Below are 24,676 nucleotides of genomic sequence, written 5' to 3'. Positions count from 1 at the left end.
GATTAACTGTATTTAGGTTTTCCTTTTTTTCCCCACATGTCCTTCCACATAAGCACTCTAAAATGAACGTTCTAAAAAATACAGTCCTCCATAACAACAATCTTCTCTATAAAATGAGTACAAAACAGCATTTTGAAACTGTATACTTTTATTGAATAAACAGAACAAAAGATTGTGAAAAAAAGAAATGCTTACATGATAAAGATAGGAAAAAAAAACTGCAATTGTAATGACAATAATAATCTTTTCCTTGGTAATTGATTTGAATATTTCCAGATATCGGGCAGTTATTAAAAATGCTTCAAGGAAAGTTGCCTTGCATTTGGACAGCAGAAGCAGTGTGCTCTTCGGAAGAGCTGGATGAAGAAACCATTCAGTTTGCCCGACAGTACTTCTCTCTGTACTACTTATAGCAACTGTAGACATCTCAGAGGTGCTTGTGTTTTCTTGGATGTTTTGATTTAGCCATTCCTCAATTGACCTCTTATTTAAAATGATGAAATGTACTTTAAAAATTACATTTTGTTAATAGCTGATGGAGTGATCTTGTTTGATTTGCTTTTGTGATGCGGTTAGAGACTCTAAGGGCATGTATTTATAATGTGTGTAATCTTTCCATTGAAGTGTGTAATTATATATAATAAACTTTGCCAGTTTAGATTGGATAACTGATTTTATTTGATTTGTATATATTGCTGGCCACCATAACATTTATAATCTGTTTCTTAGGGGTCGATTTGATAAAGAACCACCGGATTTTATTAAACGCATTTTACAGCAGGATTGCATCTAGGACAGATTCCCCAGTTCTATCTGCCAGGCAAGCAAGCAAAGCAAACCATTTAGCATCTACCCGTTTTCGGGTTTTCATTTTTTACTGCTGATCGGGCAACTTTAACTCACTTCACAACAAAAAAAATAAATAAGTCAGAGGCTGGACTAAACACTACAGAAGTGCATGGTGCCGATTGGCTTACATGCAAGTTGGTTTCTAGGTAACCAGTTCAAAGCCAGGTAGAGCAAAGGAGTCACTGGAAGTTAAAATGGAGTAAAGTGGCAGTAATAATAATAATAATAATATAATAATAATAATAATAATAATAATAATAATAATAATAATAATAATAATAATAAATAATAAATAAATAAATAAATGGAAAATTAACATACCTGTTTCTTAAACTAAAATAGTTTTTTTAAACTGCTCTGGTATTCCCAACCCGATTTGGGGTCATGAACCACAGTTTGAGAACCACTGAACAGAGGAAGCCAATTGCATAAAAGGTATTGTCATTAATGATAATTCAATTCCTTTAAAACAGCGATAAATAAAATTGAGGAATTCACAACTATAAAAAATCCAAAGCATGCCCCGATTGGGAAGTACTCACTACTGTAAAAGACATTAAGGTGGTGCCTGGTTAAGATAAAGGGCTCTGCAACATGCCCCTATGATGTACTGATCATTAAGCAAGCAATTCAGATGCTTGATGTCTCTACAGGCCTTGAATACAAGTTACAGGCATGTTATTTAAACTGTTGCAGCAATATGTGGGGGACGTGCAATTCATGTTTTAAAATATAATTTGTTAACTGAAACCACAACCAAGATGTCATCGATGTGAACCGAAGAGCCTCATTATTACTGTTCCTCACACTCATGTGACCTAGATTAGTCGACTACCAGTTTGAGGTAAATTGTCTATTTGATTAGTAAACTATTATGTGCTACCCCAAGTAATTCGACAGGCAAGGATGGCTGAAGGGTCTGGTTTGTTATTTATAGCCATTCTCAGTAGCGTTCTTCATGTACTGTACCACATGTGCAATTTATACATATGACATGCAAAATGGGTCCTTGTTATTAAAGTTCTGATGCAACCTTTAAATGTAAACATCAATCTCTCTTTCCTACTTTCACCTGAAGAAGAGACTTTTGAGTTCTTGAAAGCTTTTGAATAATTATTTAGTTAGTCCAATAAAAGGTATCACATTTCCTTCTGGGAAATGTTAGAACCCTCCTACAGATTTGCTTATTCAAAACCACATCTGACCACCTGCGACAGCATATGCATTCTAACTGTTTAAAAAGGGTGAGGAGGATCACTAATGTGTCACAAAATGTTTTCCTATTTGATTTGCATTGTACTGAATGCAGTTTAAGCATTTGCCATTCAAATGGTTTCAACAGAAAATATCTACAGGTAGTTTTGCATTTTAGACAGTTACTGTAAGAGGCTGTGGAGAGAGAGAGGACATAGAAAGAAAAAAATGGAAGTTACACAGAATATAGACCCAATAAAAAAATTATTATTATTATTATTTTAAGATGAGGTGCTACTTGTGAACAAAAACAACAAGTAACGATTTTTAAACAACACTAATAAATCAAAGATGATGGACATTATCTTAACCCTTTGTTGCCCTATGTATGTCGGACCAGGTCCGGCATTACAATTTTCCCTTTTCAGTCCGAAGTCGGACCTGTCAGACATCATCAAAAAGACGTGAAAGCACAGGTCTCTAGTCATTTTTCTCCGGAAAAAGCAGAGGAAATCTTTCAATGACCAAGTGAGACCTATAGGAGCTGGATGAAGCCGAAAGAAAAGGGCGTATCTCATAGCCCCATGCACTACAGAGATAATACGGGCATATATAAAGGATAGCTGCTTCTGCATCCAGCACTCAAAGAATATCACAGAACTTTACAGAGGTTTTGGAGATGCTATAGTAATAAAATAATGACTTAGATTGCATTATTGAGGAGTTTGGTGATAAATCCTCTCCTGATCACACATTTTAACGGTATGCACGACTATAAAGAGGTATGTGAAAAATACAGTGAAGAAGGGGTGGGGTTTGCCTGGAGATGCAGTACTAAGTGTCCTTTGGCGATTAAATGCCTTTTAAACCTGTTTTATGCTAAAAAAAATGACACGCCTGACAAGCGCTGAATAAATGGACCGCTAAGGGTTAAAGTGTGTGGTCCGAACCAGGGATATGTCCAGAGGTGAAGATGTTTGAAAGATAGTGTAGACAGGCTTACATACAGAAAAACATTTGCCTAATAGTGCCAAGGATCTTCATTAACACAAGCTATTGGATGTATCAATCAAGGTAGCCTATATGGAGGCTCTCTTCTGTATGACTTTCTTTCTGTATGTTATTAATTTCAGATCCAGGAGCGCCCCCAGAAATCTTTCACATGGTACACACAACTGAACCACACCAACATCCCTTCTCATGCCGAGAACGACTCTGCTAAGGTGACTATATGGCTCCGTGTTCAGCGGGACTGTTCAGGCTTTTCAGCTCACAACCCAATGCATTCTGGTAAGCATAGTCCTGCTTCCCTTAAAGGAATGAATGGTACCTAAGACAGGTAAAATGTATTAGAATGCATTGCTTTGTGAGTTAAAGCCTGAACTGTCCCAAACGGTCCTTCTGAACACAGAGCCACAGCTATAAAACAGTGGTCTTCAAACCCAGTCCTGGAGAGCTACTTGGCCTGCTTGTTTTCATATCAACAGAGTCCTCAGTTACTTAATTGCACCAATTATTGGCTTAATTAGTCAAGATTAACAGGTGTTCCAGATCGTTAGCCACAGATAACAAAGACACCTAGAAAACCTGCAGGATAGGGTCTCTCCAGGACCACTGATATCAAGTGTTTCAGCCACAGTGCTGCATTTCTGTTCTTTCCCCGAGTTTCACAGCACCTGCACTGTCACATTTGAAAACTGTTTCCCTTTCTAAAAATGAATAAACACAGAGCACTACCATTGAGACAGAACAGCAACTACAGTGCCATATAGTCCACAATAACAACAGAAGCTACAAATAAAACTGACTTAACTACGGCAAAACTAGTTCACTAAAACTAATCACTGCTCGCCCCCAAGCATAACATAAACAAATTATTTTTTTTCTTTTTAAATGTTACTCGTGACAAAACGCAGTTAAAAAAATCAATTGAACATCAATAACAACAATAGAAATAAACTCTTGCGGCAAGATAAATGACAAGGCCGAAGGTGGACGACCCATGTCAACAGGAGCCCGAGATACAATTACAGGCCTTTTATTGCACACGTAGGTGTAACTTATTTGCTATAATTAGTTGTATCTGTTTACAATAGCTTGAAAAGTAGCACATGACCACTTCCCTTAATGCTTTTGGTTTTGCCACTAAACGTTTTGTTTTTGTGAACTCCATTTGGCTACTGTAGTAAATGTAACTTTCATATTGTGTCGCTTTAAATACCTTTCTTTGCTAAACAGTATACCATCATGTTGTCAACCAGCTATACTAGTATTTGATGAATTTTCATGTTTCCTCCATTTTCTTCCAGTTAAGCTTTTTGAAAATTTATATCACTCTTTTTCTTGTGGCAGCATTTTCCTGATTTTCAACTAACACATCTCTGTTTTCATCAGTAACATTTTGAAATCTGGTCATCATTTTCATTACTGCCAGTTTGTGTGCTGTGGTGATTTAGATTAGATGAGAGCCGATGTTAAAAACATCATGGCGATTTGAACTCGGCTCTTGCCAAGATAAGCACCAACTAAGACGTAGCTTTACAGTAAACTAAAGTGATCCATCTGCATCTCCATCCATTTGTGTTTCTTTCCATCTGATGTAGGGACTTTGGTATACAATGTATTTATATATAAATTAGTCTCTAGGTGCACTGTTTAAGAAAGTCCAAATGTTAATAACTGAGACATACCATAATAGTTCGGTGATATCATGTAGAATTGACACCCGCACAACGTGTCAGAAATATAAAACAAGCGTTTAAGGAAAAAAAAGGGGTGCACAACTAATCTAATATTACAGAAAGGAAAGGGTATTGGTTAGAGATATGCGTGAATAGTAATAAGCAGTTCACTGATTCTATAGTCAACTTCCCATTCAGAAAGGAATCCAACATTCCAGTACCTAATTTAGCAAATACATTTTACCGTGTTAATTTAGTTTAGATGTGATTTACCAAACCAATATGTTATCAACCTCAGATAATATATTCAAATTAACTCATATGGGGCAATGATGAAATTCTCTGCATTTACGAGGCAATTCCTTTTGAGTTGCACATTTCTTACACACTCAAAACATTAAGTTATATTCTATTTCTAGAACAGTTTCCACTTCACTTGATAGCATTTGCTTCAGTTACTTTCTCGAGTCAAAGTATCTAATATTAGATATATTGAATACTTATCGATTTCCATATACAGAAGTCAGTCTGTGTTGATTAACATTGCAGCTCTCTGAGCCGGAGTTCCAACGGAGGCGGCACTTTGCTGTACGCATCGTTTTTCAAATGGAGATCAACTTGTTGATCTCCAGGTCTTGCAGAATTAGTTGTTGTCGACAGTTTTCTAGCTGGGCATAATTCCGTTAAGCTAATGTGTTGCAATTGAAATGTTATGTAGTTCAATTTATTCTGGTTGCAATTCTTCTATACAGCTTTGCTTCCGTTTACTGTTTCAGTCTCTCGTAGGACAGATGGCAGGGTCCTTAGAAAATGATTTTAGGTGTTATTCAGAACATTGGTTCTTCCTTTGTTCTCCCGTGAATTCGAGCATGTGTGCTCCCATGACTTCAGAAACTTTCTTCAGAGCAGTGTAGCTTCCATTTCTTTCCCCCAAGCCACTTCTAGCGGGTGGACACTCCTCGTGCACACCTCCTTTGCGGACAGCACACGTTTGGAAGCAGCAGCAACAGCAGCATCCCTGGAAGCAGCAGCTTGCCCGCATTTAGAAAGTCAGCAAGTTTTTGTGATTCTCACTTCAACCCTGTGATTGGTTAGTTTGGTTATTTTGGGCAGTGCCTGAGTCCACGTGAAATGTTTTTCATTGGTTGTTCTAACACTGACGTGGACTATTCTTCTCCATTGGTCCGCTATTTCACCTCCTCTTGGCTAGATTTACGACAATGACTGGTTCTCGTCTTAGGTGTCAAGGCACCCAGAATTGTATGGAAGTTGCCTTCAGCAAAATACCACTGGCGCCGAAATGACTCATTCAGTGATAGATAAAGACAAAACACTTGTCCAGCAGTTAGTTTACGACACTTTCTAAAAGCATTCTTTGTCAGCGGGGGAGTCTGTGACCAGAACAAGAAGGCATAGAGAATGGTTCAAGATCCCCTCTGTATATTCCAATTCTGTTACTTTCATGCACAGAATGATATGATGAACCTCCTCTGACGCTATTCTGCCTGGTGTTGACTGCTGAAGTGTGATGCTGGCTCCAGGGATCAGCTTATTTTGCCTCTCCAGCACATCAGCACACACAACGACTGCAATGCTGGCTCTGGAGATCAACAACAGTGCGGTCTCCCCAGAGCATCAGCATGACAACTGTCTGGGTTGAGCTAAGCAGGGTACATCTTTGGGGTCTTCAAGTGGTCACCTTCTGTCCTCAGTGTTTCGTCGACTAGCCCACAACACCTCAAGTGGGCTCAACAATGATTCTGGCATCCCAGCATCACCCCCCTCCATCTGCCACTCAACTCAGCCCAGCTTACTTACCAGTGCATCAGCCTTGTTTTCTTTCTATTGTGCTTAAGATCCCCATCCAGAATCTTTCTGTCTCAACCACAACCAGTTGCTGCTCCTTTCTGCTGCTTCAGAGAAGTTCTTCACTGTGCAATGCAACTCTTGGCCACTGAAACCGACATCTCTGAGAAACCAGGTTGTAGAAATCCTCGAATCCTGTGTAAAATCCTCGAAAACCCACCTCCACTGGGTAAACTCAGACTCTCCATCCTCACTGTTTTGCTTCAGCAGCTAGTTGAGCAAACCAAAGTTTTTTTCCTCTCATACGCCTCATCCACAGCATCCTCCCATGGCACTGTTAACTCTACCAGATAAACAAGGCATGCTGATCCAGACCACAAGAAAATGTCTGGTCGAAGGCTAGTGGTGGCATGCTCAGGTGGAAAAATAAGTAATTGAGCAACATCTGCCAGCATCCAGTTGTCCTGGGCGAGGCTTGGTTTTAACACCTTTCCTTGGTGGTTGCTCTCTTGGACGGAGGAATATTATCTTTTGTGTGTAATGCTTTGATGGAACTGGTGGCGTTTATTTAAGGAAAAAAAGGGGTGCACAACTAATCTAATATTACAGAAAGGAAAGGGTATTGGTCAGGTTACGCTTGTCTTCCAATGCTAAGGCCAAACATTGCAGCACCTGGTCATTGCGTCAAGTAAACCGCCAATGGCTAAGACCTGTCAAAATGTGCCTTAATGTTGCAAGTGATGAAAAGAACATGAGGGATCCTCACCCAACCAGAGGTTTAGGTTATGTGGTGATGGGAGAACATCATATGTTGATCCGATGAGGAAACTGATCCTGCTCTGTTCCATTGTCCATAGGTCTTGCCAGCCGCTTGTGTTGTTCCACACTCTCCCATCTCATCCCTTCTCCCTGCTTGGCCTGGGAAATGGCCTTTACACACCTGATCCTCTCCTCCTGCTTTTGCACCTCGTTGAATACCAGCTTCCTCCATTGAGCTGGGGTTGCCTTGTGCCATGTAGGAGGAGACGAACTGAGACAAAGACCCCCTCTTCCATACTGAACTTGCCCCATAATATCACGATACGAAGGGCAGCCTTAGCATCTTCCACAGCTTTCTTTGCCGCCCATTTTCAACACAGGTGCTGCCTCTCTTACGCATTTGTCACGTGAATCTACTAATGTCATTTCCAGTCAGACTTTGGTGCACTTAAACTCCTCGGTTAGAGCAGAGACTGGTAGCTGCAGTATTCCTTTACCATAAAGTCCCACTCTACTGAGGCAGCGTGGAACTCCCAACCATTTCCTGACATATGAACTGATTAAAGCTTCCAGCTTCTCAACTGTTGTCAAGGAAACCTCATACACAGTCAGTGGCCACAGAGGTCTTGGCAGTAGACCAAACTGAAAGCACCAGTTTCAGTTTGCCTGGTAAAGCACTACTGTCAATGCTCTTCAACCCTTCCACTGTATGTTGTATAACTTCTCCCACACGAACCATGTCCTGTAAATCCCCAACGTACCACCTCCCTAGACTTTTCACTGGCTTCTCGGACACTGTTGGCATTGCCTCGCCATTAATGTAGAACCTTTCAGTGGGCTTGAATTGCATTCGTGCCCATTCAACGTTATCGGTTATGGGGCAAATTTAACCAATTGGTGCAGGCTACTGTTGTAGTCATTGTTGTCATGTCATCCATGTGTGCTTGAACTGGCAGTAGTCGCATTCCAGAAGCCAAGTGCTCTCCCCCCACTACCCATTTTGATGCCCTTATAATTACTTCCATTGCCATGGTAAAAGCCAGTGGAGAAATGGTACATCCTGCCATTATTCCAACTTCTAGGCATTGCCATGTAGTGTTGAATTCTGAAGTTGAAAAACTAAATTGTAAATCTCCAAAGTTGGATTTCGCTAAATTTGTTATTGTCATCGGTACGCTGAAAAAATGCCCAAAGAAGTTCAGGTGGCACTGAACGATATGCATTAGCCAAATCCAGGAATGTCACATGAAGCTCCTTCCTCTCCCTTTTAGCCAATTTAATTTGTTGCCAAATTATGCTGATGTGTTCTAAGCATCCTGGGAAACCTGGAATGCCCGCTTTTTGTACTGAAGTGTCAATGAAGCAGTTCTTTAATAGGTATGTTGACAATCTCTGAATAATAATGCTGAAGAAAATCTTGCCTTCTACGTTTAATAGGGAAATAGGCGAAACTGACTGATGCTTGTAGAATCTTTTGGCATAAAAGTCTCCACCTGCTCGGCACCATGTTCTTGGTACAACCTGTTTTTCCCATGTCACTTTCATCAATTTCCACAGGATTCGTAGAACTCCTGAAGCACTCTTGTACACGCTGTACAGAACTCCATTAGGTCCTGGAGATAATGACGCCTTTACTTTTTTCATAACTTGCTCTACTTCTTTCCACTTAGGTGCATAGTACTCCATTTGGTATTTGGGTGGATTGATAGGTCGTATATCTGAAGGAATTGACATAGGCTCCTGCCTTTTTGAATCTGCATGTGTTTCCTCCAAATATCTCTGAAGCTCAAACTTGGATCCTTTTAGTGTGCCATTTTTCAGTGGTGAATATCTTCTTTACAAATTTGAATGGATCTTTATAAAAGTTAGTTCTCGCACAATCCTTTTTGTAGCATTTCTGTAGGCGCTCAGCTCTGTGCAACGTTTCAAGCTTATCTTTTATGAACCATGTAACAGATTCAGTCCCTCCTGACTTTGTTCTGCTCTTCTCCATTGCTTCCTCAGCTGCCTCCTTTCTCTAAGTGTTCAATCTCCTGCTGCCGACTAGACTTTCCAGGAATAGTTTGTACTTTTTCCTTCCTTTTTTCAACTCCAAACCTCTCACTTCCATATGCGTAGATGATGTCCCCAAATTTATCCAGCTTCTTTTCAACTGTTCCACTTAACCTTTCCAAAATAAAACAGAGATCTGTGTTTGCAGTGTCCCACACAGTTCTCATACAAGCTCTTGGCCATTTAACACCAGGCTTGTGCTCGCTGAGGTTTTTTTCTTACGCTGGTTCATCTGAACGGGTTCGCAAGGATCATTAGGTTCATCACTATTTCTATCCACGCAAGTCCTCCTCACGTCTATGACAGGGGTGGCGATATCCTGCAAACCGTGGTTTGCTTCCTGTCGCTGGATTTCATTCGACCGACTTCGTAAGAAGTACTAATCAATGTGAGGCCTTTGTGCCTTCTCCCTCAAGCATTTCATTCTCCCTTGATGCATCTTCAAACCCCTGACAGTTATCACCTTGCTCCAGCCGCAGACACAAACCTGGAGTTCCATGTCTTGCTCACTGCAGATCTTGAACTAGTCTTTTGTGAAGTACTCTCCATTCTGTTAACTGTGTAATCCAATGTTGAGTCATCTTCCAAATTTAAACTAAGTATCAATAGCCATCTTGCTTACTTACAAATGCTCAGCTGTAACCATGAAATTGAGTGACTAATTACCTACAAAAAATTCCAAAGTAGTAAGACGATTGGATGAAGAGAAATTCAATGTGAACTTGAACTGGAAGATAAAAAACGTACCCCGACTTTATCACTTTAAATAATGTATTTTTAGCGGTTTGTAAATGCTAAAAAGAAGTTGAACGTAAATCCGAGACACTGAACTTATTTTTATTCCTCACATCTCTGTTCTGCTCTGTGTATCTGCACTGACAAGTAAAAACAATTATATATATGACACACACACACTATAGAAAGTCTGCACGCCCTTTCAAAATTTTTACCTTTTGTTGCCTTATCGCCTGGAATTAAAATGCATTAAAATTGTTTTTTTGTTTTTTTTCATTTGTCACACATCCTACCCCATGTGAAAAAAATATTCTAGAAATTTGTAGAAAATTAATTAAAAATAAAAACTGAAATAGCTTGGTTTGGATAAGTGTCCGTACATCAAGTTAAGTGGCCTCCACCTGTGTTAAATTGTAGTGATTCACATGATTTCAGGATAAAAAGTTCCTGTGGGTTCCCTCTGCTGGGTAGTGCATTTCAAAGCAAAGGCTCAACCATGAGCACCAAGGCACTTTCAAAAGGACTCCGGGACAAAGTTGTTGAAAGGCACAGATCAGGGGATGGGTATAAAAAAAAATCAAAGGCCTTGAATATCCCTTGGAGCACAGACAAGGTGATTATTAAGAAATGGAATGTGTACGGCACCACCAAGACACTGCCTATGTCAGGCTGTCCCTCCAAACTGGATGACCGAGCAAAATGTGGCTGATCAGAGAGGCTACGAAGAGGCCAATGGCAAGAACTGCAGGCTTTTATGGCCAAGACTGGTCAAAGTGTGCATGTGACAACAATATCCCAAGCACTCTACAAATCTGGCCTGTATGGTAGGGTTGCAAGAAGGAAGCCATTACACAAAAAATCCCACTTTAATCCCATTTGAAGTATACCAAAAAAAACTCAGGAGATTCTGTAGCCATGTGGCAAAAAGTTTTGTGGTCTGACGAAACTAAAATGGAACTTTTTGGTCTAAATGCAAAGCGTTATGTTTGGCGCAAACCCAACACAGTGCATCACCCAAAGAACACCATCCCTACTGTGAAGGATGGTGGTGGCAGCATTATGTTATGGGGATGTTTCTCATCAGCGGGGACTGGGGCACTTGTAAGGATAGAAGGAAAAATGAATGGAGCAAAGTAGAGAGAAGTCCTTGAGGAAAACCTGCTGCCCTCTGCAAGAAGCTGAAACTGGGAGCAGAAATTCACCTTTCAGCATGACAACAACCCAAAGCTACACTGGAGTGGCTAAAAAACAAAAAGGTAAATGTCCTTGAGTGGCCCAGTCAGAGCCCCCACCTAAATCCAATCAAAAATTTGTGGCATGACTTGAAGATTGCTGTCCATCAACGCTCCCAAAGGAACTTGACAGAGATTGTTTTGTAAAGAAGAATGGTCAAATATTGCCAAATCTAGGTGTGCAAAGAGACCTATCCCAACAGACTCACAGCTGTAACTCATAGTAATTGGTGCCAAAGGTGCTTCCACCAAGTATTAGCTCAGGGGGGCAGAGACTTCTCCAATTATGATCTTTCAGTTTTGTATTTAATATTTAAATTTTGTTCTCAATAAAAAACTTTTTTCCCCCTTAACAGTGTGGAGTATGGTGTGTAGATAAGTGGAAATGCATGAAACTCTGATGCACTGACACAACAAAATGTGAAAAAAGTTCAAAGGGGGTGTAGACTTTCTATAAGCACCAATACATATATTTACATTGGAATTTTGGCCCACTCCTTCATGCAGAACTGCTTCAACTCAATGACAGTTGTGGGTTTTCGAGCATAAACTGCTCATTTCAGGTCCTGCCACAACATCTCAGTGGGGTTTAGGTCTGGACTTTGACTAGGCCATTCCAAAACTTTAAATTTCTTGTTCTTCATCCATTCTGATGTAGACTTGCTTGTGTGTTTCGGATCATTGCCTTGCTGCATGACCCAGCTGCACTTCAGCTTCAGCTCACGGAATTCTCAGTAGAATTCTCTGATACAGAGCAGAATTCATGGTTCCTTCAATGATGGCAAGTCGTCCAGGTCCCGATGCAGCAAAGCATCCCCAAATCATGACACTACCACCACCATGCTTGACTGTTGGTATGGTTCTTACTGTGGAATGCAGTATTTGGTTTTAGCCAGACATAACTGGGCCCATCTTAGCCAAAAAGTTCCAGTTTTGACTCATCTGTCCATAGAGCATTGTTCCAGAACTCTTGAGGAACATTCAGGTGCTTTCTGGAAAGCTTGAGACGAGCATTCATGTTCTTCTTAGTGAGCAGTGGTTTCCGCCTTGCTACTCTGCCATGAATCCCATTTTTGCCCAGTGTCTTTCTGACAGTGGAGTCATGAACACTGACCTTAGCCGAGACGAGAAAGGCCTGCAGATCCCTGGATGTTGTTCTAGGGTTCTTTGCGACTTCCTGGATGATTTTACGCCTTGCTCTTGGAGAGATTTTGGCAGGACCGCCACCCCCGAGAAGATTCACTACTGCCCCAAACCTTCTCCATTTGGACAATATGGCTCCGACTGTGGTTTGGTGGAGCCCGAGAGCCTGAGGAATGGCTTTGTAACCATTTCTAGACTGATAGGCATCAACAACTTTTTTCCGGAGGTCTTCAAGAATTTCTTTTGATCATGTCATGATGTGCCTCTAGAATCTGTGTGCTGACAACTTCACTCTGATGGTAAAGTTAGTCAGATTTATACTGGGCAGGGCTGGCATTCTTTACATTCTAAAAATACATTAACAATAGCTCAAGTAATGAACCACTGACGCATGTGCATCTCTCAAATTAATACAAAACGGATGTCCAATGGTGCTTAATGCAGAATGCAAATAGCATTTCGTACCTAAACCAACCAATGGAATAAAATGATTAAATAATACTTTGTGCGGCATTTGCCTAGAAGACTGACAATGATTGGTATGCATAAGGTTTGTTGTATCTTGATTATACTGCGTTTGTAAAAGTATTAGAAAGTATGTCTCTGCAAGCATACATTAATTTTTTTTTAATCCCACGATATTGCGATATGGAAATTATTATTAATATTATCGATCGATATCAATAATCAGAACATGGCAATTATGGTGTTAATGATTAGGGACATGTATTATTAATTTTAATACAAGACACTGAAAATTTAAATACAAATGAAACTTTAAAATGTGCTCAGTCCTGGAAGAGCAGCAGAATTCAAATCATGCAGTTGTACGGTGCAGGACTAGCATTACATGACGCCAAAGTATTTGGCAGAAACAGACGGTTTGGTACTTTTACTGTTTTTTTTCTCTCTGACATTCTGGATCATCAGAAGAGCAATTCTTGTTCTTTTTGAAGCTTCAACCAAACGTATCTGCTTCCATTTGCTCTTTACTACCACTAAATAAAGAGTACAAGTCTATAAAGCCGGGCTCACACTGCACAATTTTTGCGATCGGGAGAGGCAGCGCCACTCATACTTACCGACTGAGCTACGATTTCTCACTGTAGATCAGGGATTGCAAGCTACACACACTACACGAGATATCTTGCCTATTTTCATTGCAGAATCGTAGACATCATTCAGGAGAATCGTGGACTATGCAAGGTGGCGATCGCTGTTGTCTGTGTCTTGTTTTGCACAGAAAAAAACTTGGAGAAGATCCATTTGGACACACAATTGGCTTAATAGACGTGGCCAGAACTCGGGCCCTATCTAAACAGTTGATGTTCCTAACTACTAACAAGGCAGACTAAGCCTGTTACCTCGTCACCAAAACCAAATCTCAAACAAAATCGTAATCCAAATACCTTTTCCAATAGTTTGTTTTCCAGTTTTCCATTTTCACAATACTCCACTTATTCTCCAACTCTCTGAACCAAAACTCCTACTATCACCCACACGAAACACACACTCACACCCTTTTAAACATAACTAATTAATCCCCTAATTAGCCTACTGACTAAACCTGGAGTTGGTCCTGACTCCAGTAACCACTACTGGGTCGTAATGCCTCCAGGTATGGTCTCATCCAAACAAGAAGTGTTTATTTAAACCAGTCTTAATTACTTTTAGTCTGTTATTTAACACACCATTATCAATTCGTAGTTAATCAATTAACCCCATCTTTAGTTTTAATCTCAAAGACATTACATTATTTAATTTCTTTGTTTACACTCCAGTTAGTTTACATTCCCCTTTCACATTTAGTTTGTTTCCTAACCAATCCTTCACTATATATATATATATATAATCTCACTCACACACATATACACACAAAAGATATATCGTGGGTATCAGGGTTCAATACAAATTCTCTATATATTGAGGGCCGCGATATAGCGAGAGACTAATAGAAAAATAAATAGGCTAACACATACTGTACAACCACTCCCTCGTTTTAAATCGGGGGCGTCAGGGTCCCGTATAAATCCTCTATGCAACCTGTTTTTTGTCATTTTTCATATAAAAAGCAATACACTGTGTTAATTCTACAGCAAAAGGTAATTGCTTCTCATCAACTTCAGTCTCCAATTAATTTCATGAATCTTCCTCTCCTTTCTCAAATGCCCAACCACTACACTGAAAGACTCCATACACAACATAGGAGACTTGTTGCTAGGGAGCTGACATCAATGCCCTGTGACTTTTGCTAGTGCATTGCTTTAAAAACCGCTTCAGCAAGTAGATATTTCATTAGCTTTGTGTATATGAGTATATGAGAACAGTACAATATGAATGTACGGGTGAAACATATAAAAATGGAGCAATATTACTAAACTCTCCGCGTCTCGCTTTGTTGCTGTTGAAAGATGCCGAGTCTGTGACGCCAGTCGAGCCGACAGTCTGCGACTGGATCTCAGCAGTTGCAGGTAACTTACAGGACTTATTTGGACAAATTGTGTCTTTGTTTAGTATTTACTGTCCAATAGATGTTAGATACGCTTAAACGATACAAAAAAAATCAAAAAGAAAGCCAGCACTTGCGTGGATTGATTTTAGATTTGATTCACAGTTGGTGCATTCCAACTGTGCCCGCTAGAGCTGGAAGCTGATTGGCTGACGGTAATGAATTGTTTTCTAATTTGTTTTATAACATTTGTTTCCGTTTGGATGCCATGTGTTTGTTTTTGTTTTTCTACAAGCAGTGCTGTCAGCTGACTGTTTCTAATCTGAGCCTCAGTCCTCCCGCCAAACACAAAATTTGTGGCATGCATATGTTATGTGATCAAGGTAAAGAGCTTTCATCTGGGCAAAATGAAATCAATCTAAAGCAGTCTGTATTGATTCATCTACCAGCACATGCTGAATGTGCTGGCAGTCTTACACAAGTACATTTTTCAAAGCCTTCGCCACCATGTTGACCTTTGGTGAAAAATAGTTGAGCCACAAGTTTTACTTACGATAAGTGGAAAAAATGGTTATGTTGTATATTCCTTAATTATGGAACAACAGTAACAAATGGGTTTTCCACTTATTCTTGCAAGCACTTGTGTGATCAAGTGTAAGTTACATCTTTTAATGGTGCAACAACCATATATATTGGAACAACGACAACAAAAGCAAAACTCCACAATCACATGATCACAGTAAAGTGTATTAGAATATTTAAAATGTGAGATGATGCACATTATTAGTATAGCTTTTTTTAGTAATCAGTAAGTAGCCTATATTATTTAAATTACAAATACAACTCGCATGCAGAAACTACTACTATGCAGATTGAAGAAAAAAATAAATGACAGTTTAGAAAACTTAATATTTATGCTATTTGTTAAAGAAGAATAAAAACAGCACCAATTATATCGACATAAATCTAGTTTCCCCTCCGTGGAATGGCGTCCATGCGTTGCTAGGGAGTACGTTACCCTATGACGCAGCCTCTGCATCTACCTACTGACAACCATAGATATAGAATATTACGGCGACAACTACTGCCACAAAGCGACTTCCTGCCTCACCTGCAGGGGGTTGCAAAGACCTCTGATTCTTTCGCCAATTCCAGGCGAGAACGTATGAATGTATGTATATTATATAAAAAAAATTATATATATATATATATATATATATATATATATATATATATATATTATATATATATATATATATATATATATATATATATATATATATATATATATATATATATGGTCACAATCCTTTCATAGCCAGTGTCATTTGAAATTTAAGAGGCTGTGGCAAAGCGGGTAAGCGAGTGCAGGTGAAGGCAATGCAGCAGTGTAAAAGGAACAGACAGACTACGATATACAGGTGCAAGGGTGTTTATTGAATTAATTAGCAATGTCCAGAGCCTTATGGCGAACACTTGTAAATAATAAATGTTATAAAGTGATACAGCAGCGTGTATCACTTTGTTTGTAATCCCCAGGTTTGACCTGTAACCAAAAGTCTTGTTCTTTTTTACCGACATGTAACACAAAAAACAGACACAGGCACTCCAGTGAGTGCATTAGTGCTCGTGGTGAAAAGACAGTTCTCCGTGAAACAAAGGGAAGTTCTGGTATCCGGGTTTGATGTTGGCCTTCGGCTACACCTCTGGATCATGTTAGTAGTATAAATAACAAACAGTTTTTACTAGATCTAAAAAACAAACACAACAATCATGTGTCTCGTTACACAGGGTCTCCTTCTAGGTTGTTTCTAACCATTTACAAAGGAAAAGATCACTTGCACTACGATCCCCATTTATACCCTCCCTCGTGACCCCTTGGTTAACGAGCGCATCCGCTCCTCAATCCGTTCGGGTCACTGAGTTTGGGTACCATAGCTCTGCCCCTAGATGGCTGACTTCCACTTACTCAAGGGAATAAACTGTCATACCATTTAGTCCAGGGCACTCTGTTCCCTTTACACAGCGCCCTCACGGGTCGCGAGCGAGATATAACACCAAGCATCATTAGATCTCTGTCACAGAGGCACATACTTTTTTACTCTCACCAATGTTCAGCACTTGTTAAAGATATAAAATAATAAGTGCAAGTGCAAAATGTGCCCCAATATTTAAAGTAAAAAAATATACAAATTTTAAAAATAGCAAGAAATGACTTGTCTGCAGTAGCAGCAGTTACATTATTGTTTAAAGTTATTTTATTAGACAAACTTTGCCCTAACTCATGCACCCTATTTGAAATAATTACAAAGGCACTTTCTCATAATGTTTGTTTAATTGTAACGTTTAAACCATTGTTTTGTTGAAGCTTAAATGTTCAATAAATTAAATGGAATCTAGCACCCCTAACAATTACGAAAAATGAAAAAACAAGTCCTTCAGGTCCCCTGTCCCTGTCCCCCCACACACGAAACAGTTAGGCGCTTTTGCAACCGTCATTACTATATCCCCTTTGTGTATTATGCCTTTTCACTCATTTCAATAATTTATTAAAATAAAAATCATTAATAAAACTTCAAACAAACTACTCACGTCGGTTCCAGTGCCAGAGACAGGGTTACCCCTGAAGCTCTTCCTTATGCTGCTTCTGCCTTTCTGTAATCCCACTTCGCTCTGACTGAAGAGCTCCTCCATTCTCTGAGTATCTAACTCGTAGTCATCCATTTTCTTCTCCTCTGTCCAGATATTCAGTTTCCCTACCACGCGTTGGTGTGGAATGGTGTCCCAGTTAAAGTTGCGCAGTTTGGAACGACGGTGAGAACTTCCTTTGAATAACCCGGTACCCAGACGAGAGGGCTCCATACCGTTTAATGGCGGAGGCGGTGGAGGGGGTCCTATGCCTGAAGGTAGGGGAGGGGCAGGGGGTGGTGGTCCTATGCCTGAAGGTAGGGGAGGGGCAGGGGGAGGTGGTCCTATGCCTGAAGGTAGAGGAGGGGCAGGGGGAGGTGGTTGTCCTGAATTGGGCAACTTAGAGTATTCTGTGATGACCATGATAACCTCTCCATCCATCGGATTGTAACTGAAGGAAAATCGGTATTGGTTGTGACCTGTTAAAAAAAGGTTATGGCCTTCAAGCCAGTCTGGAAGATTTGTATTACTTTAATTTTATTTTAGGTTACCCTCAAAAAAAAAAAAAAAAAAAAGTGTCATAGGGTGGGGGGAGAAACCTTTTGATGGACGGCTACGCGCCACCCCAAGATTAAAATTCCTGGAGCCAAGGTGAAAACGTCAAAAAGGTCAAAACCTGCAAAAGACAAAAACACAAGATTTATTGGAATATCACAAAAGAAAAAGATTCAAATAAGAAATATTCTACAAAAAAGAAATGACATCAAACAAGCCGATCAACAATGCCACATGTATTTTGCAGAATCTGTTAGTTAGGAATTTGATCCTGTAAAACAAGCCCACCCAAGCATGGGGGGATGACTCAAAATACAGTCAGACAGGAGTGACTTATCAATGTCTTACTTCATCAGAACCAGCAGAAATGTGTGTTTCCTTGAATTGCTTTACCAAGTAGTGTTTTTATTGTTTTATACCTCTGAATCTGTCATAACATGTTCCATGTTGCATTAGAAATGCCATAACATAAGCTTTCCAAAGATGTTCTGAACCCCTCAACAGATTTGGCTATAGTTTGCTTAGGGATGTGTTGGAATTTTCATTCGCTAGTCAGGAATTTGAAGGCAGTTTTAACCCTTTTCTCTGTGAACAGAAACCATTTAACAATGTGTGAATACTACAAAATCACACATTAACCGCCCGCTATTCCCCCTTCCAGCTCCAGAGGCAAACCATTAATTTCTTCATTCACCATCTCGACAGCAAAACGTTTTATAGCGTGAGCTGTATTGAAAGAAATATCTCCAAACCCCTCTGCTCCTTGGGATTTTTTGTTTAATGCCTAGACTACCAAAAAAAAAAAAAAGTTGAATGCAAACTGTGCAAGTGACTGCTGGTGTATCATGGAGCCACATCCAATCTCCGGGGTCACTTGACAAGCTTAAATTCATATTAATATTTTTTAGTAGTAGTTAAATGTGACTGATATCCTGCTTGGAATGGTGACTTAAATAAAGCCTTGTTTTGCTGCTGCAGTTGGTGCTGCTGCTGCTATGCAAGCTTACTGTATATAGCGTAAGCAGCAGCAATTAAGAGTAAATAAAAAACAGATTGTTATTGACATTATAAAAACATGATTACTGTTCTATATAATGTATTTAACTACATGTGAACGTTTCATTCCATAGACATGAATTGCCTATAAACAAACAATAGATGGTGACGTCACCAGTAAATTATGCAAATTGGTCAAATATGCAATTGGTAAATTAGGCAAATTGGTACAATCGAAGGTTTGAACCTTCAACAGTAAAAATATACCCTCTCTTGCAGCCCTAGTTTGCTTATAAGCTTATAAAGGGGGTTTGCAATATTATCTGTGCTCTACTTCATCACAACCAAGATTTGTTTATATCCCATGTGACAGGATAGATGAATTCCACGTACTGAAAAGGTCACCTCCTACCAGCAAGGGAAACCTGTCCATCCAGCAGGCGCTGGCGACAAGGGGGTTAACATTCTGTAGGAGTCGGCCTGCTAGGAGGCTGGTGGAGGGGAATGAGGTACACCTGGTTCCAAGCCAGGTAAATAGGGTAACAAAAAAAAATGGTGGTAAAAAAAAGTAATAAAAATATTATGGTGGTAACTTCAAAAAAGTGTCTAAAAACATGGCAGCTGCACCAACAAAGAACAAAAAATGCAATGTTTCAGTAAGACATTTAAATCTATCATATAGGAACATAAGAACATAAGAACATAAGAAAGTTTACAAACGAGAGGAGGCCATTGCATCTTGCTCGTTTTTTTTTTTTTTCTTTTTTTCAGCTTCACATTTGGGGAGTTTATTCCAGACCCTCACAATTCTCTGTGTAAAAAAGTGTCTCCTATTTTCTGTTCTGAATGCCCCTTTTTCTAAACTCCATTTGTGACCCCTGGTCCTTGTTTCTTTTTTCAGGCTGAAAAAGTCCCTTGGGTCGACACTGTCAATACCTTTTAGAATTTTGAATGCTTGAATTAGGTCGCCACGTAGTCTTCTTTGTTCAAGACTGAACAGATTCAATTCTTTTAGCCTGTCTGCATATGACATGCCTTTTAAACCCGGAATAATTCTGGTCGCTCTTCTTTGCACTCTTTCTAGAGCAATATCTTTTTTATAGCGAGGTGACCAGAAAACACAATATTCAAGATGAGGTCTTACAAGTGCATTGTACAGTTTTAACATTACTTCCCTTGATTTAAATTCAACACTTTTCACAATGTATCCGAGTATCTTTTAGCCTTTTTTATAGCTTCCCCACATTGCCTAGATGAAGACATTTCTGAGTCAACAAAAACTCCTAGGTCTTTTTCATAGATTCCTTCTCCAATTTCAATATCTCCCATATGATATTTATAATGTACATTTTTATTTCCTGCGTGCAGTACCTTACACTTTTCTCTATTAAATGACATTTGCCATGTGTCTGCCCAGTTCTGAATCTTGTCTAGATCATTTTGAATGACCTTTGCTGCTGCAACTGTTTGCCACTCCTCCTACTTTTGTGTCGTCTGCAAATTTAACAAGTTTGCTTACTATACCAGAATCTAAATCATTAATGTAGATTAGGAATAGCAGAGGACCTAATCTGATCCCTGTGGTACACCGCTTTACCACACTCCATTTTTTTTCCTCTAATCAGTACTTTCTGTTTTCTACATGTTTTCTGTAACTCTACATGTTCCTTGAATCCCAGACGTTCAGTTTGAGGGCTTTCCTGAAGTTAAGCATGTTGACTGCCAAATTACCTAGGTAATTTTCCATTTTCTAAATTATAGTTTCCAGTTTCATTAAGTCAGGCTTACTTGTTCAGTTTTGTTTGCTGCCTTAGCGGTTTGTGGATCGGTATTACGTCTTGTTTGTTAGGCACTATCTCCCTTTCCTAAAACCATGTTGACTGTCTCCCAGTATCTGTTACCATATAGGTAATTTTCCATTTTGGCTCTTTAGTTTCCATAAGTTTGCATATAATAGAAGTCAGGCTTACTGGTCTGTAGTTACCCTGTTTCCCTTTTTTAATTACGTTTGCAATTTTCCAGTCTTAGCAATGTCAAGAGATGCTGCAAAGCGGTTTGTAAATTACTTCTTTCATTTCTTTGAGTACATGGGAGGATCTCATCCGGCCCAGGGGATTTGTTTGAAGAAACAAGCTCAAACACTTCTTCAGTTATGCTAAAGTTATTTACATAGGAATAGAAATGTACCTCTTTATTGTGTAAGAGATATAGTCACTACACACCATTTGTTTCATAAAGACATTCTGTCCGGAGACATGCCTCTTGATATTTGCTAACTTTAACAAGGCAGAATCAACAAAGAAACAATTGAGAGGATTAATTACGCATTTACATTAAAAGGGGCGCTATTAAGAATTACAAATTGGGTGATACACAGCACTGAACCGATGCAGAGCAATGGAGTCAGTCAACAGTGTGCCTTTTTGTTTTTTTTAACCAGAGTTTCATATTTTATCCTAGTTATTGTAATGCCAGTAAATCTTAATTTGTGATGTACTGTACATAGGATTGCTCTCACATGACATTGCTGGACTGTACATAGGATTGCTCTCACATGACATTGCTGGACCGTACATAGGATTGCTCTCACATGACATTGCTGGACCGTACATAGGATTGCTGTCATATGACATTGCTGGACTGTTACTAAACTGTTTCATATTTTTTATTGTTATTGTAAATGCCAGCAATAAGATACAGGTATTTTCAAAACACCTTCACTTGTAGACTGAACTACAGTGTTAGTTGGGACAGAGGAGGGAGAGCGTGCAGCAGCTGGATAAAAGCCTTAACCTTTCTGTGTGTTTCTTTGTCAGAGTTGTTTCCTGCCTTTTAGTTGTCAAGGACTGGCCAAGTATGGGGCTCTCCTCTCAGGACCTGTCAATTTGTAAATAGGTGTGCTTTTTGTTTTGTGCATGTTTGTGTCTGTAAATATAAGTGATTGCACCTTTTCTTTTGAAATCTGACTGTCATTCTGAGGCCTCACATATTCCCCACTTGGAACATACAGTAACCTTCCCTTCACCCTTCAAATATACTGTCCACAACAGCATTCTGACAAAGAAACGGGCAGAGGCCAGAGCCAATGCACAGGTAGGTGAACCTGACCAAGATTCAGTGGGTCTAGGTATTCCCATCGGCAGGTATTTTATTAACAGGAATATCAATCTCCGGTTGTGGATAATCCAACATTTTTAAAAATGTTGGAAGTGGGGTTATTGTCAGCCATTTAAAATAGGATCATAATATAACTGATTAGTGTGTAAAGTAAATATGTTAACAGTGCAAGCAGCACACTTGAGCTTGCTGGGCAGGTTTACTCAGAAGCTGAAGGGTATTTGTAAATATGCAAAAAAAACTTCAACACAACCTGACACTCGGTGTTCTGCTGTGCAAAAAAAGGACTGATTTTCATATAAGGAAAACAAACAGTTTCTATTAAAACTGGCTTCAATGTTTTGTTTTTTTTCCTCCATATTTAGAGTTATCTTCATCAAACCACAATACCTAACCATGGAATTCTGTATAACACCTATATTCAAAACAGAGTTGGTTTTTGAATCACTATGTTCCATCTGACATGCTAATCCCATATTACATTTTCTCTCAATTGCTAAAGCACAATTGTGGATACTCCTAAAACAATTACCAAAACATTTAACTCAAATACCAATCCACTCTACATTTTCAAAACTTATCACACCTTGTAAAACAAATATTTTAGTTAAAACAAAACATATGAATTAATATTAAACAGTATTTGAAAACTTTCAGTCATTTTATTATTTTGAATTAAAACCAGATTTTTCCCTTTATTTGTTAGTGCAATTACATATAAGAACAATAAAAGGCAGTAATGTGAAAGAACTTATTAGCAATTAAGTAAATCTAGTTTACAATGACATCATTCAGTATCGTTTCCACAACAAGAGAAAAACTCCTCAAAAGGGTTGAGCAAGGGGGAGTAGGGAGGAATAAAGACTAACGCGAAATTATCGTGTGCGTCAAACCACTGTTGCACTGGCAGTGCACGATGAAAGCTGACATTGTCTCATACAATGACAAATATTGTGGGCTCTTCTCCTTTACTGCTTCCCTGGTTGTCTATGTGGGGCTGGACAAGCTGAGCATGACGTGTATCAAGAAATACTAGGAGCCGCTCAATATTATGCTGGCCAATCACCTGAGGGAGAGAAATGACCTCATCTTGGGATATAGCAGCGCACAAGGTGATGTTCCCTCCACAGTGGCACGCTGTCATTATGTTACTGCCTCGCAGACGTCTTTTGCACAAGCTCCATAATTCTGATACTCAAATTAGTAAAGTTTACAATATTTACAATAGCCCACATAAAAACTAACCCCCACCATCATCCCCAAAATCCAGATACTCTTAAAATCTTTATTCCATTCTTCTATATCAGGCAGGACAGGAGTACAGAACGATATCGACTTAAAAAGCTGATCCATTGTATTCCAATGCAGTATGATACAGAAATATATAAACACATACACACACAGCCATTTCAAGTTTTAAGTACTGTATACTAGAAGGTCTAAAATAACGTACGTTTATTATTAAATAATCGTATTTTAAAAATGTTTCCAGCTTACTTCAGCAGTTTTTTCAAATATATAAAACCATAACATCTGTGGAAAAATTGTGTTCTATACTCCCGAAGCCCACAACAGATATTGCGTGACGACGTAGGAGTTTGAAACTTAGAAGCCGAGTTCCGTTTGTTTTGACATTTAACCTAGTGCCCCCAGCTGCTAATTAGATAAATTAACTCGGCAAATAGGAAAATACACAAGTTATTCGAGAACATTGATAAAGAGCAACAACCTAACTTGCTTAATGAGAATATAACATGAAATTGTATCAAATGTCTTTCAGGTTCACGTTCTGAGAATGTCTGTCATCACTTAGCTGTTTGTAATGTGTAGAAATACATGTATGGTCAATAATAAAATTAGACAGTATCTACCTACTGCACAAAATTTTAATTTAATGAAGCAAGCAATTGCACTACCAGTACCAACAAACACCCAGAATTAGAGGGAAAGAAAAGTGGTGTACATACCAAACCATATCAGAGTGAACGCTAGTGGGTTAGTTTTGATATCTTCGCTTTTTTTAAATCCACCGTTATCAGAAGCTCCACGATCTTGTAACTTTTCCTATAAACTCTGTTGCACTGAGTTGTAAAGCACCGCCCCAATTAAGCACACCTTTTCATTACGTACACGCCCAGGTTTAACCCTCAACGCGCTGGTTCTTGTTCTCTACCTGTGGTCTACGGCCTCGAACTTTTTAAAAATGCATTTCACATAGCTATGTTAAAATCCGCACAATGCTATCTTGATTATGTGTGGGTGCTTCTGCTACCTTATTTAACCAATATATCGACCAAATTATGGTACCACTATCTAACGCAAGCCTGCCGTACATTTTACTTACATTCATTGACCTCAACATGGCTGGTTTTACAGCCCAATTCGCAAATCCTGGACTACTATTCTAAAAGTAATAAAATTAGTGCTAACGGTCTGTGAAACAAGCAGATAAGGTGACAATACTATGGCCTTTGGTGCAG

General features: G+C 39.2%; 1 protein-coding gene across 1 annotated transcript in view; it reads right to left on the bottom strand.

Annotated features, from left to right (window-relative positions):
* Positions 1-24,262, bottom strand: part of LOC121327986 (FH2 domain-containing protein 1-like) — a 116,724-nt gene extending 92,462 nt beyond the window's left edge. The window contains exons 1-2 of the mRNA XM_041272393.1: positions 24,164-24,262; positions 17,493-18,204 (exon numbers count right to left, since the gene is read on the bottom strand). Coding sequence (XP_041128327.1) covers positions 17,493-17,969 — 477 coding nt within the window. The 5' untranslated portion in view covers positions 17,970-18,204; positions 24,164-24,262. The remainder of the gene's footprint in view (positions 1-17,492; positions 18,205-24,163) is intronic.
* Positions 24,263-24,676: the final 414 nt, after the last annotated feature.

This window comes from Polyodon spathula, chromosome 15 (assembly GCF_017654505.1).
Source record: "Polyodon spathula isolate WHYD16114869_AA chromosome 15, ASM1765450v1, whole genome shotgun sequence".
NCBI lineage: Eukaryota > Metazoa > Chordata > Actinopteri > Acipenseriformes > Polyodontidae > Polyodon > Polyodon spathula.
Note: the sequence above shows the minus strand (reverse complement) of the source record. Positions and strands in the feature narration are given on the sequence as shown.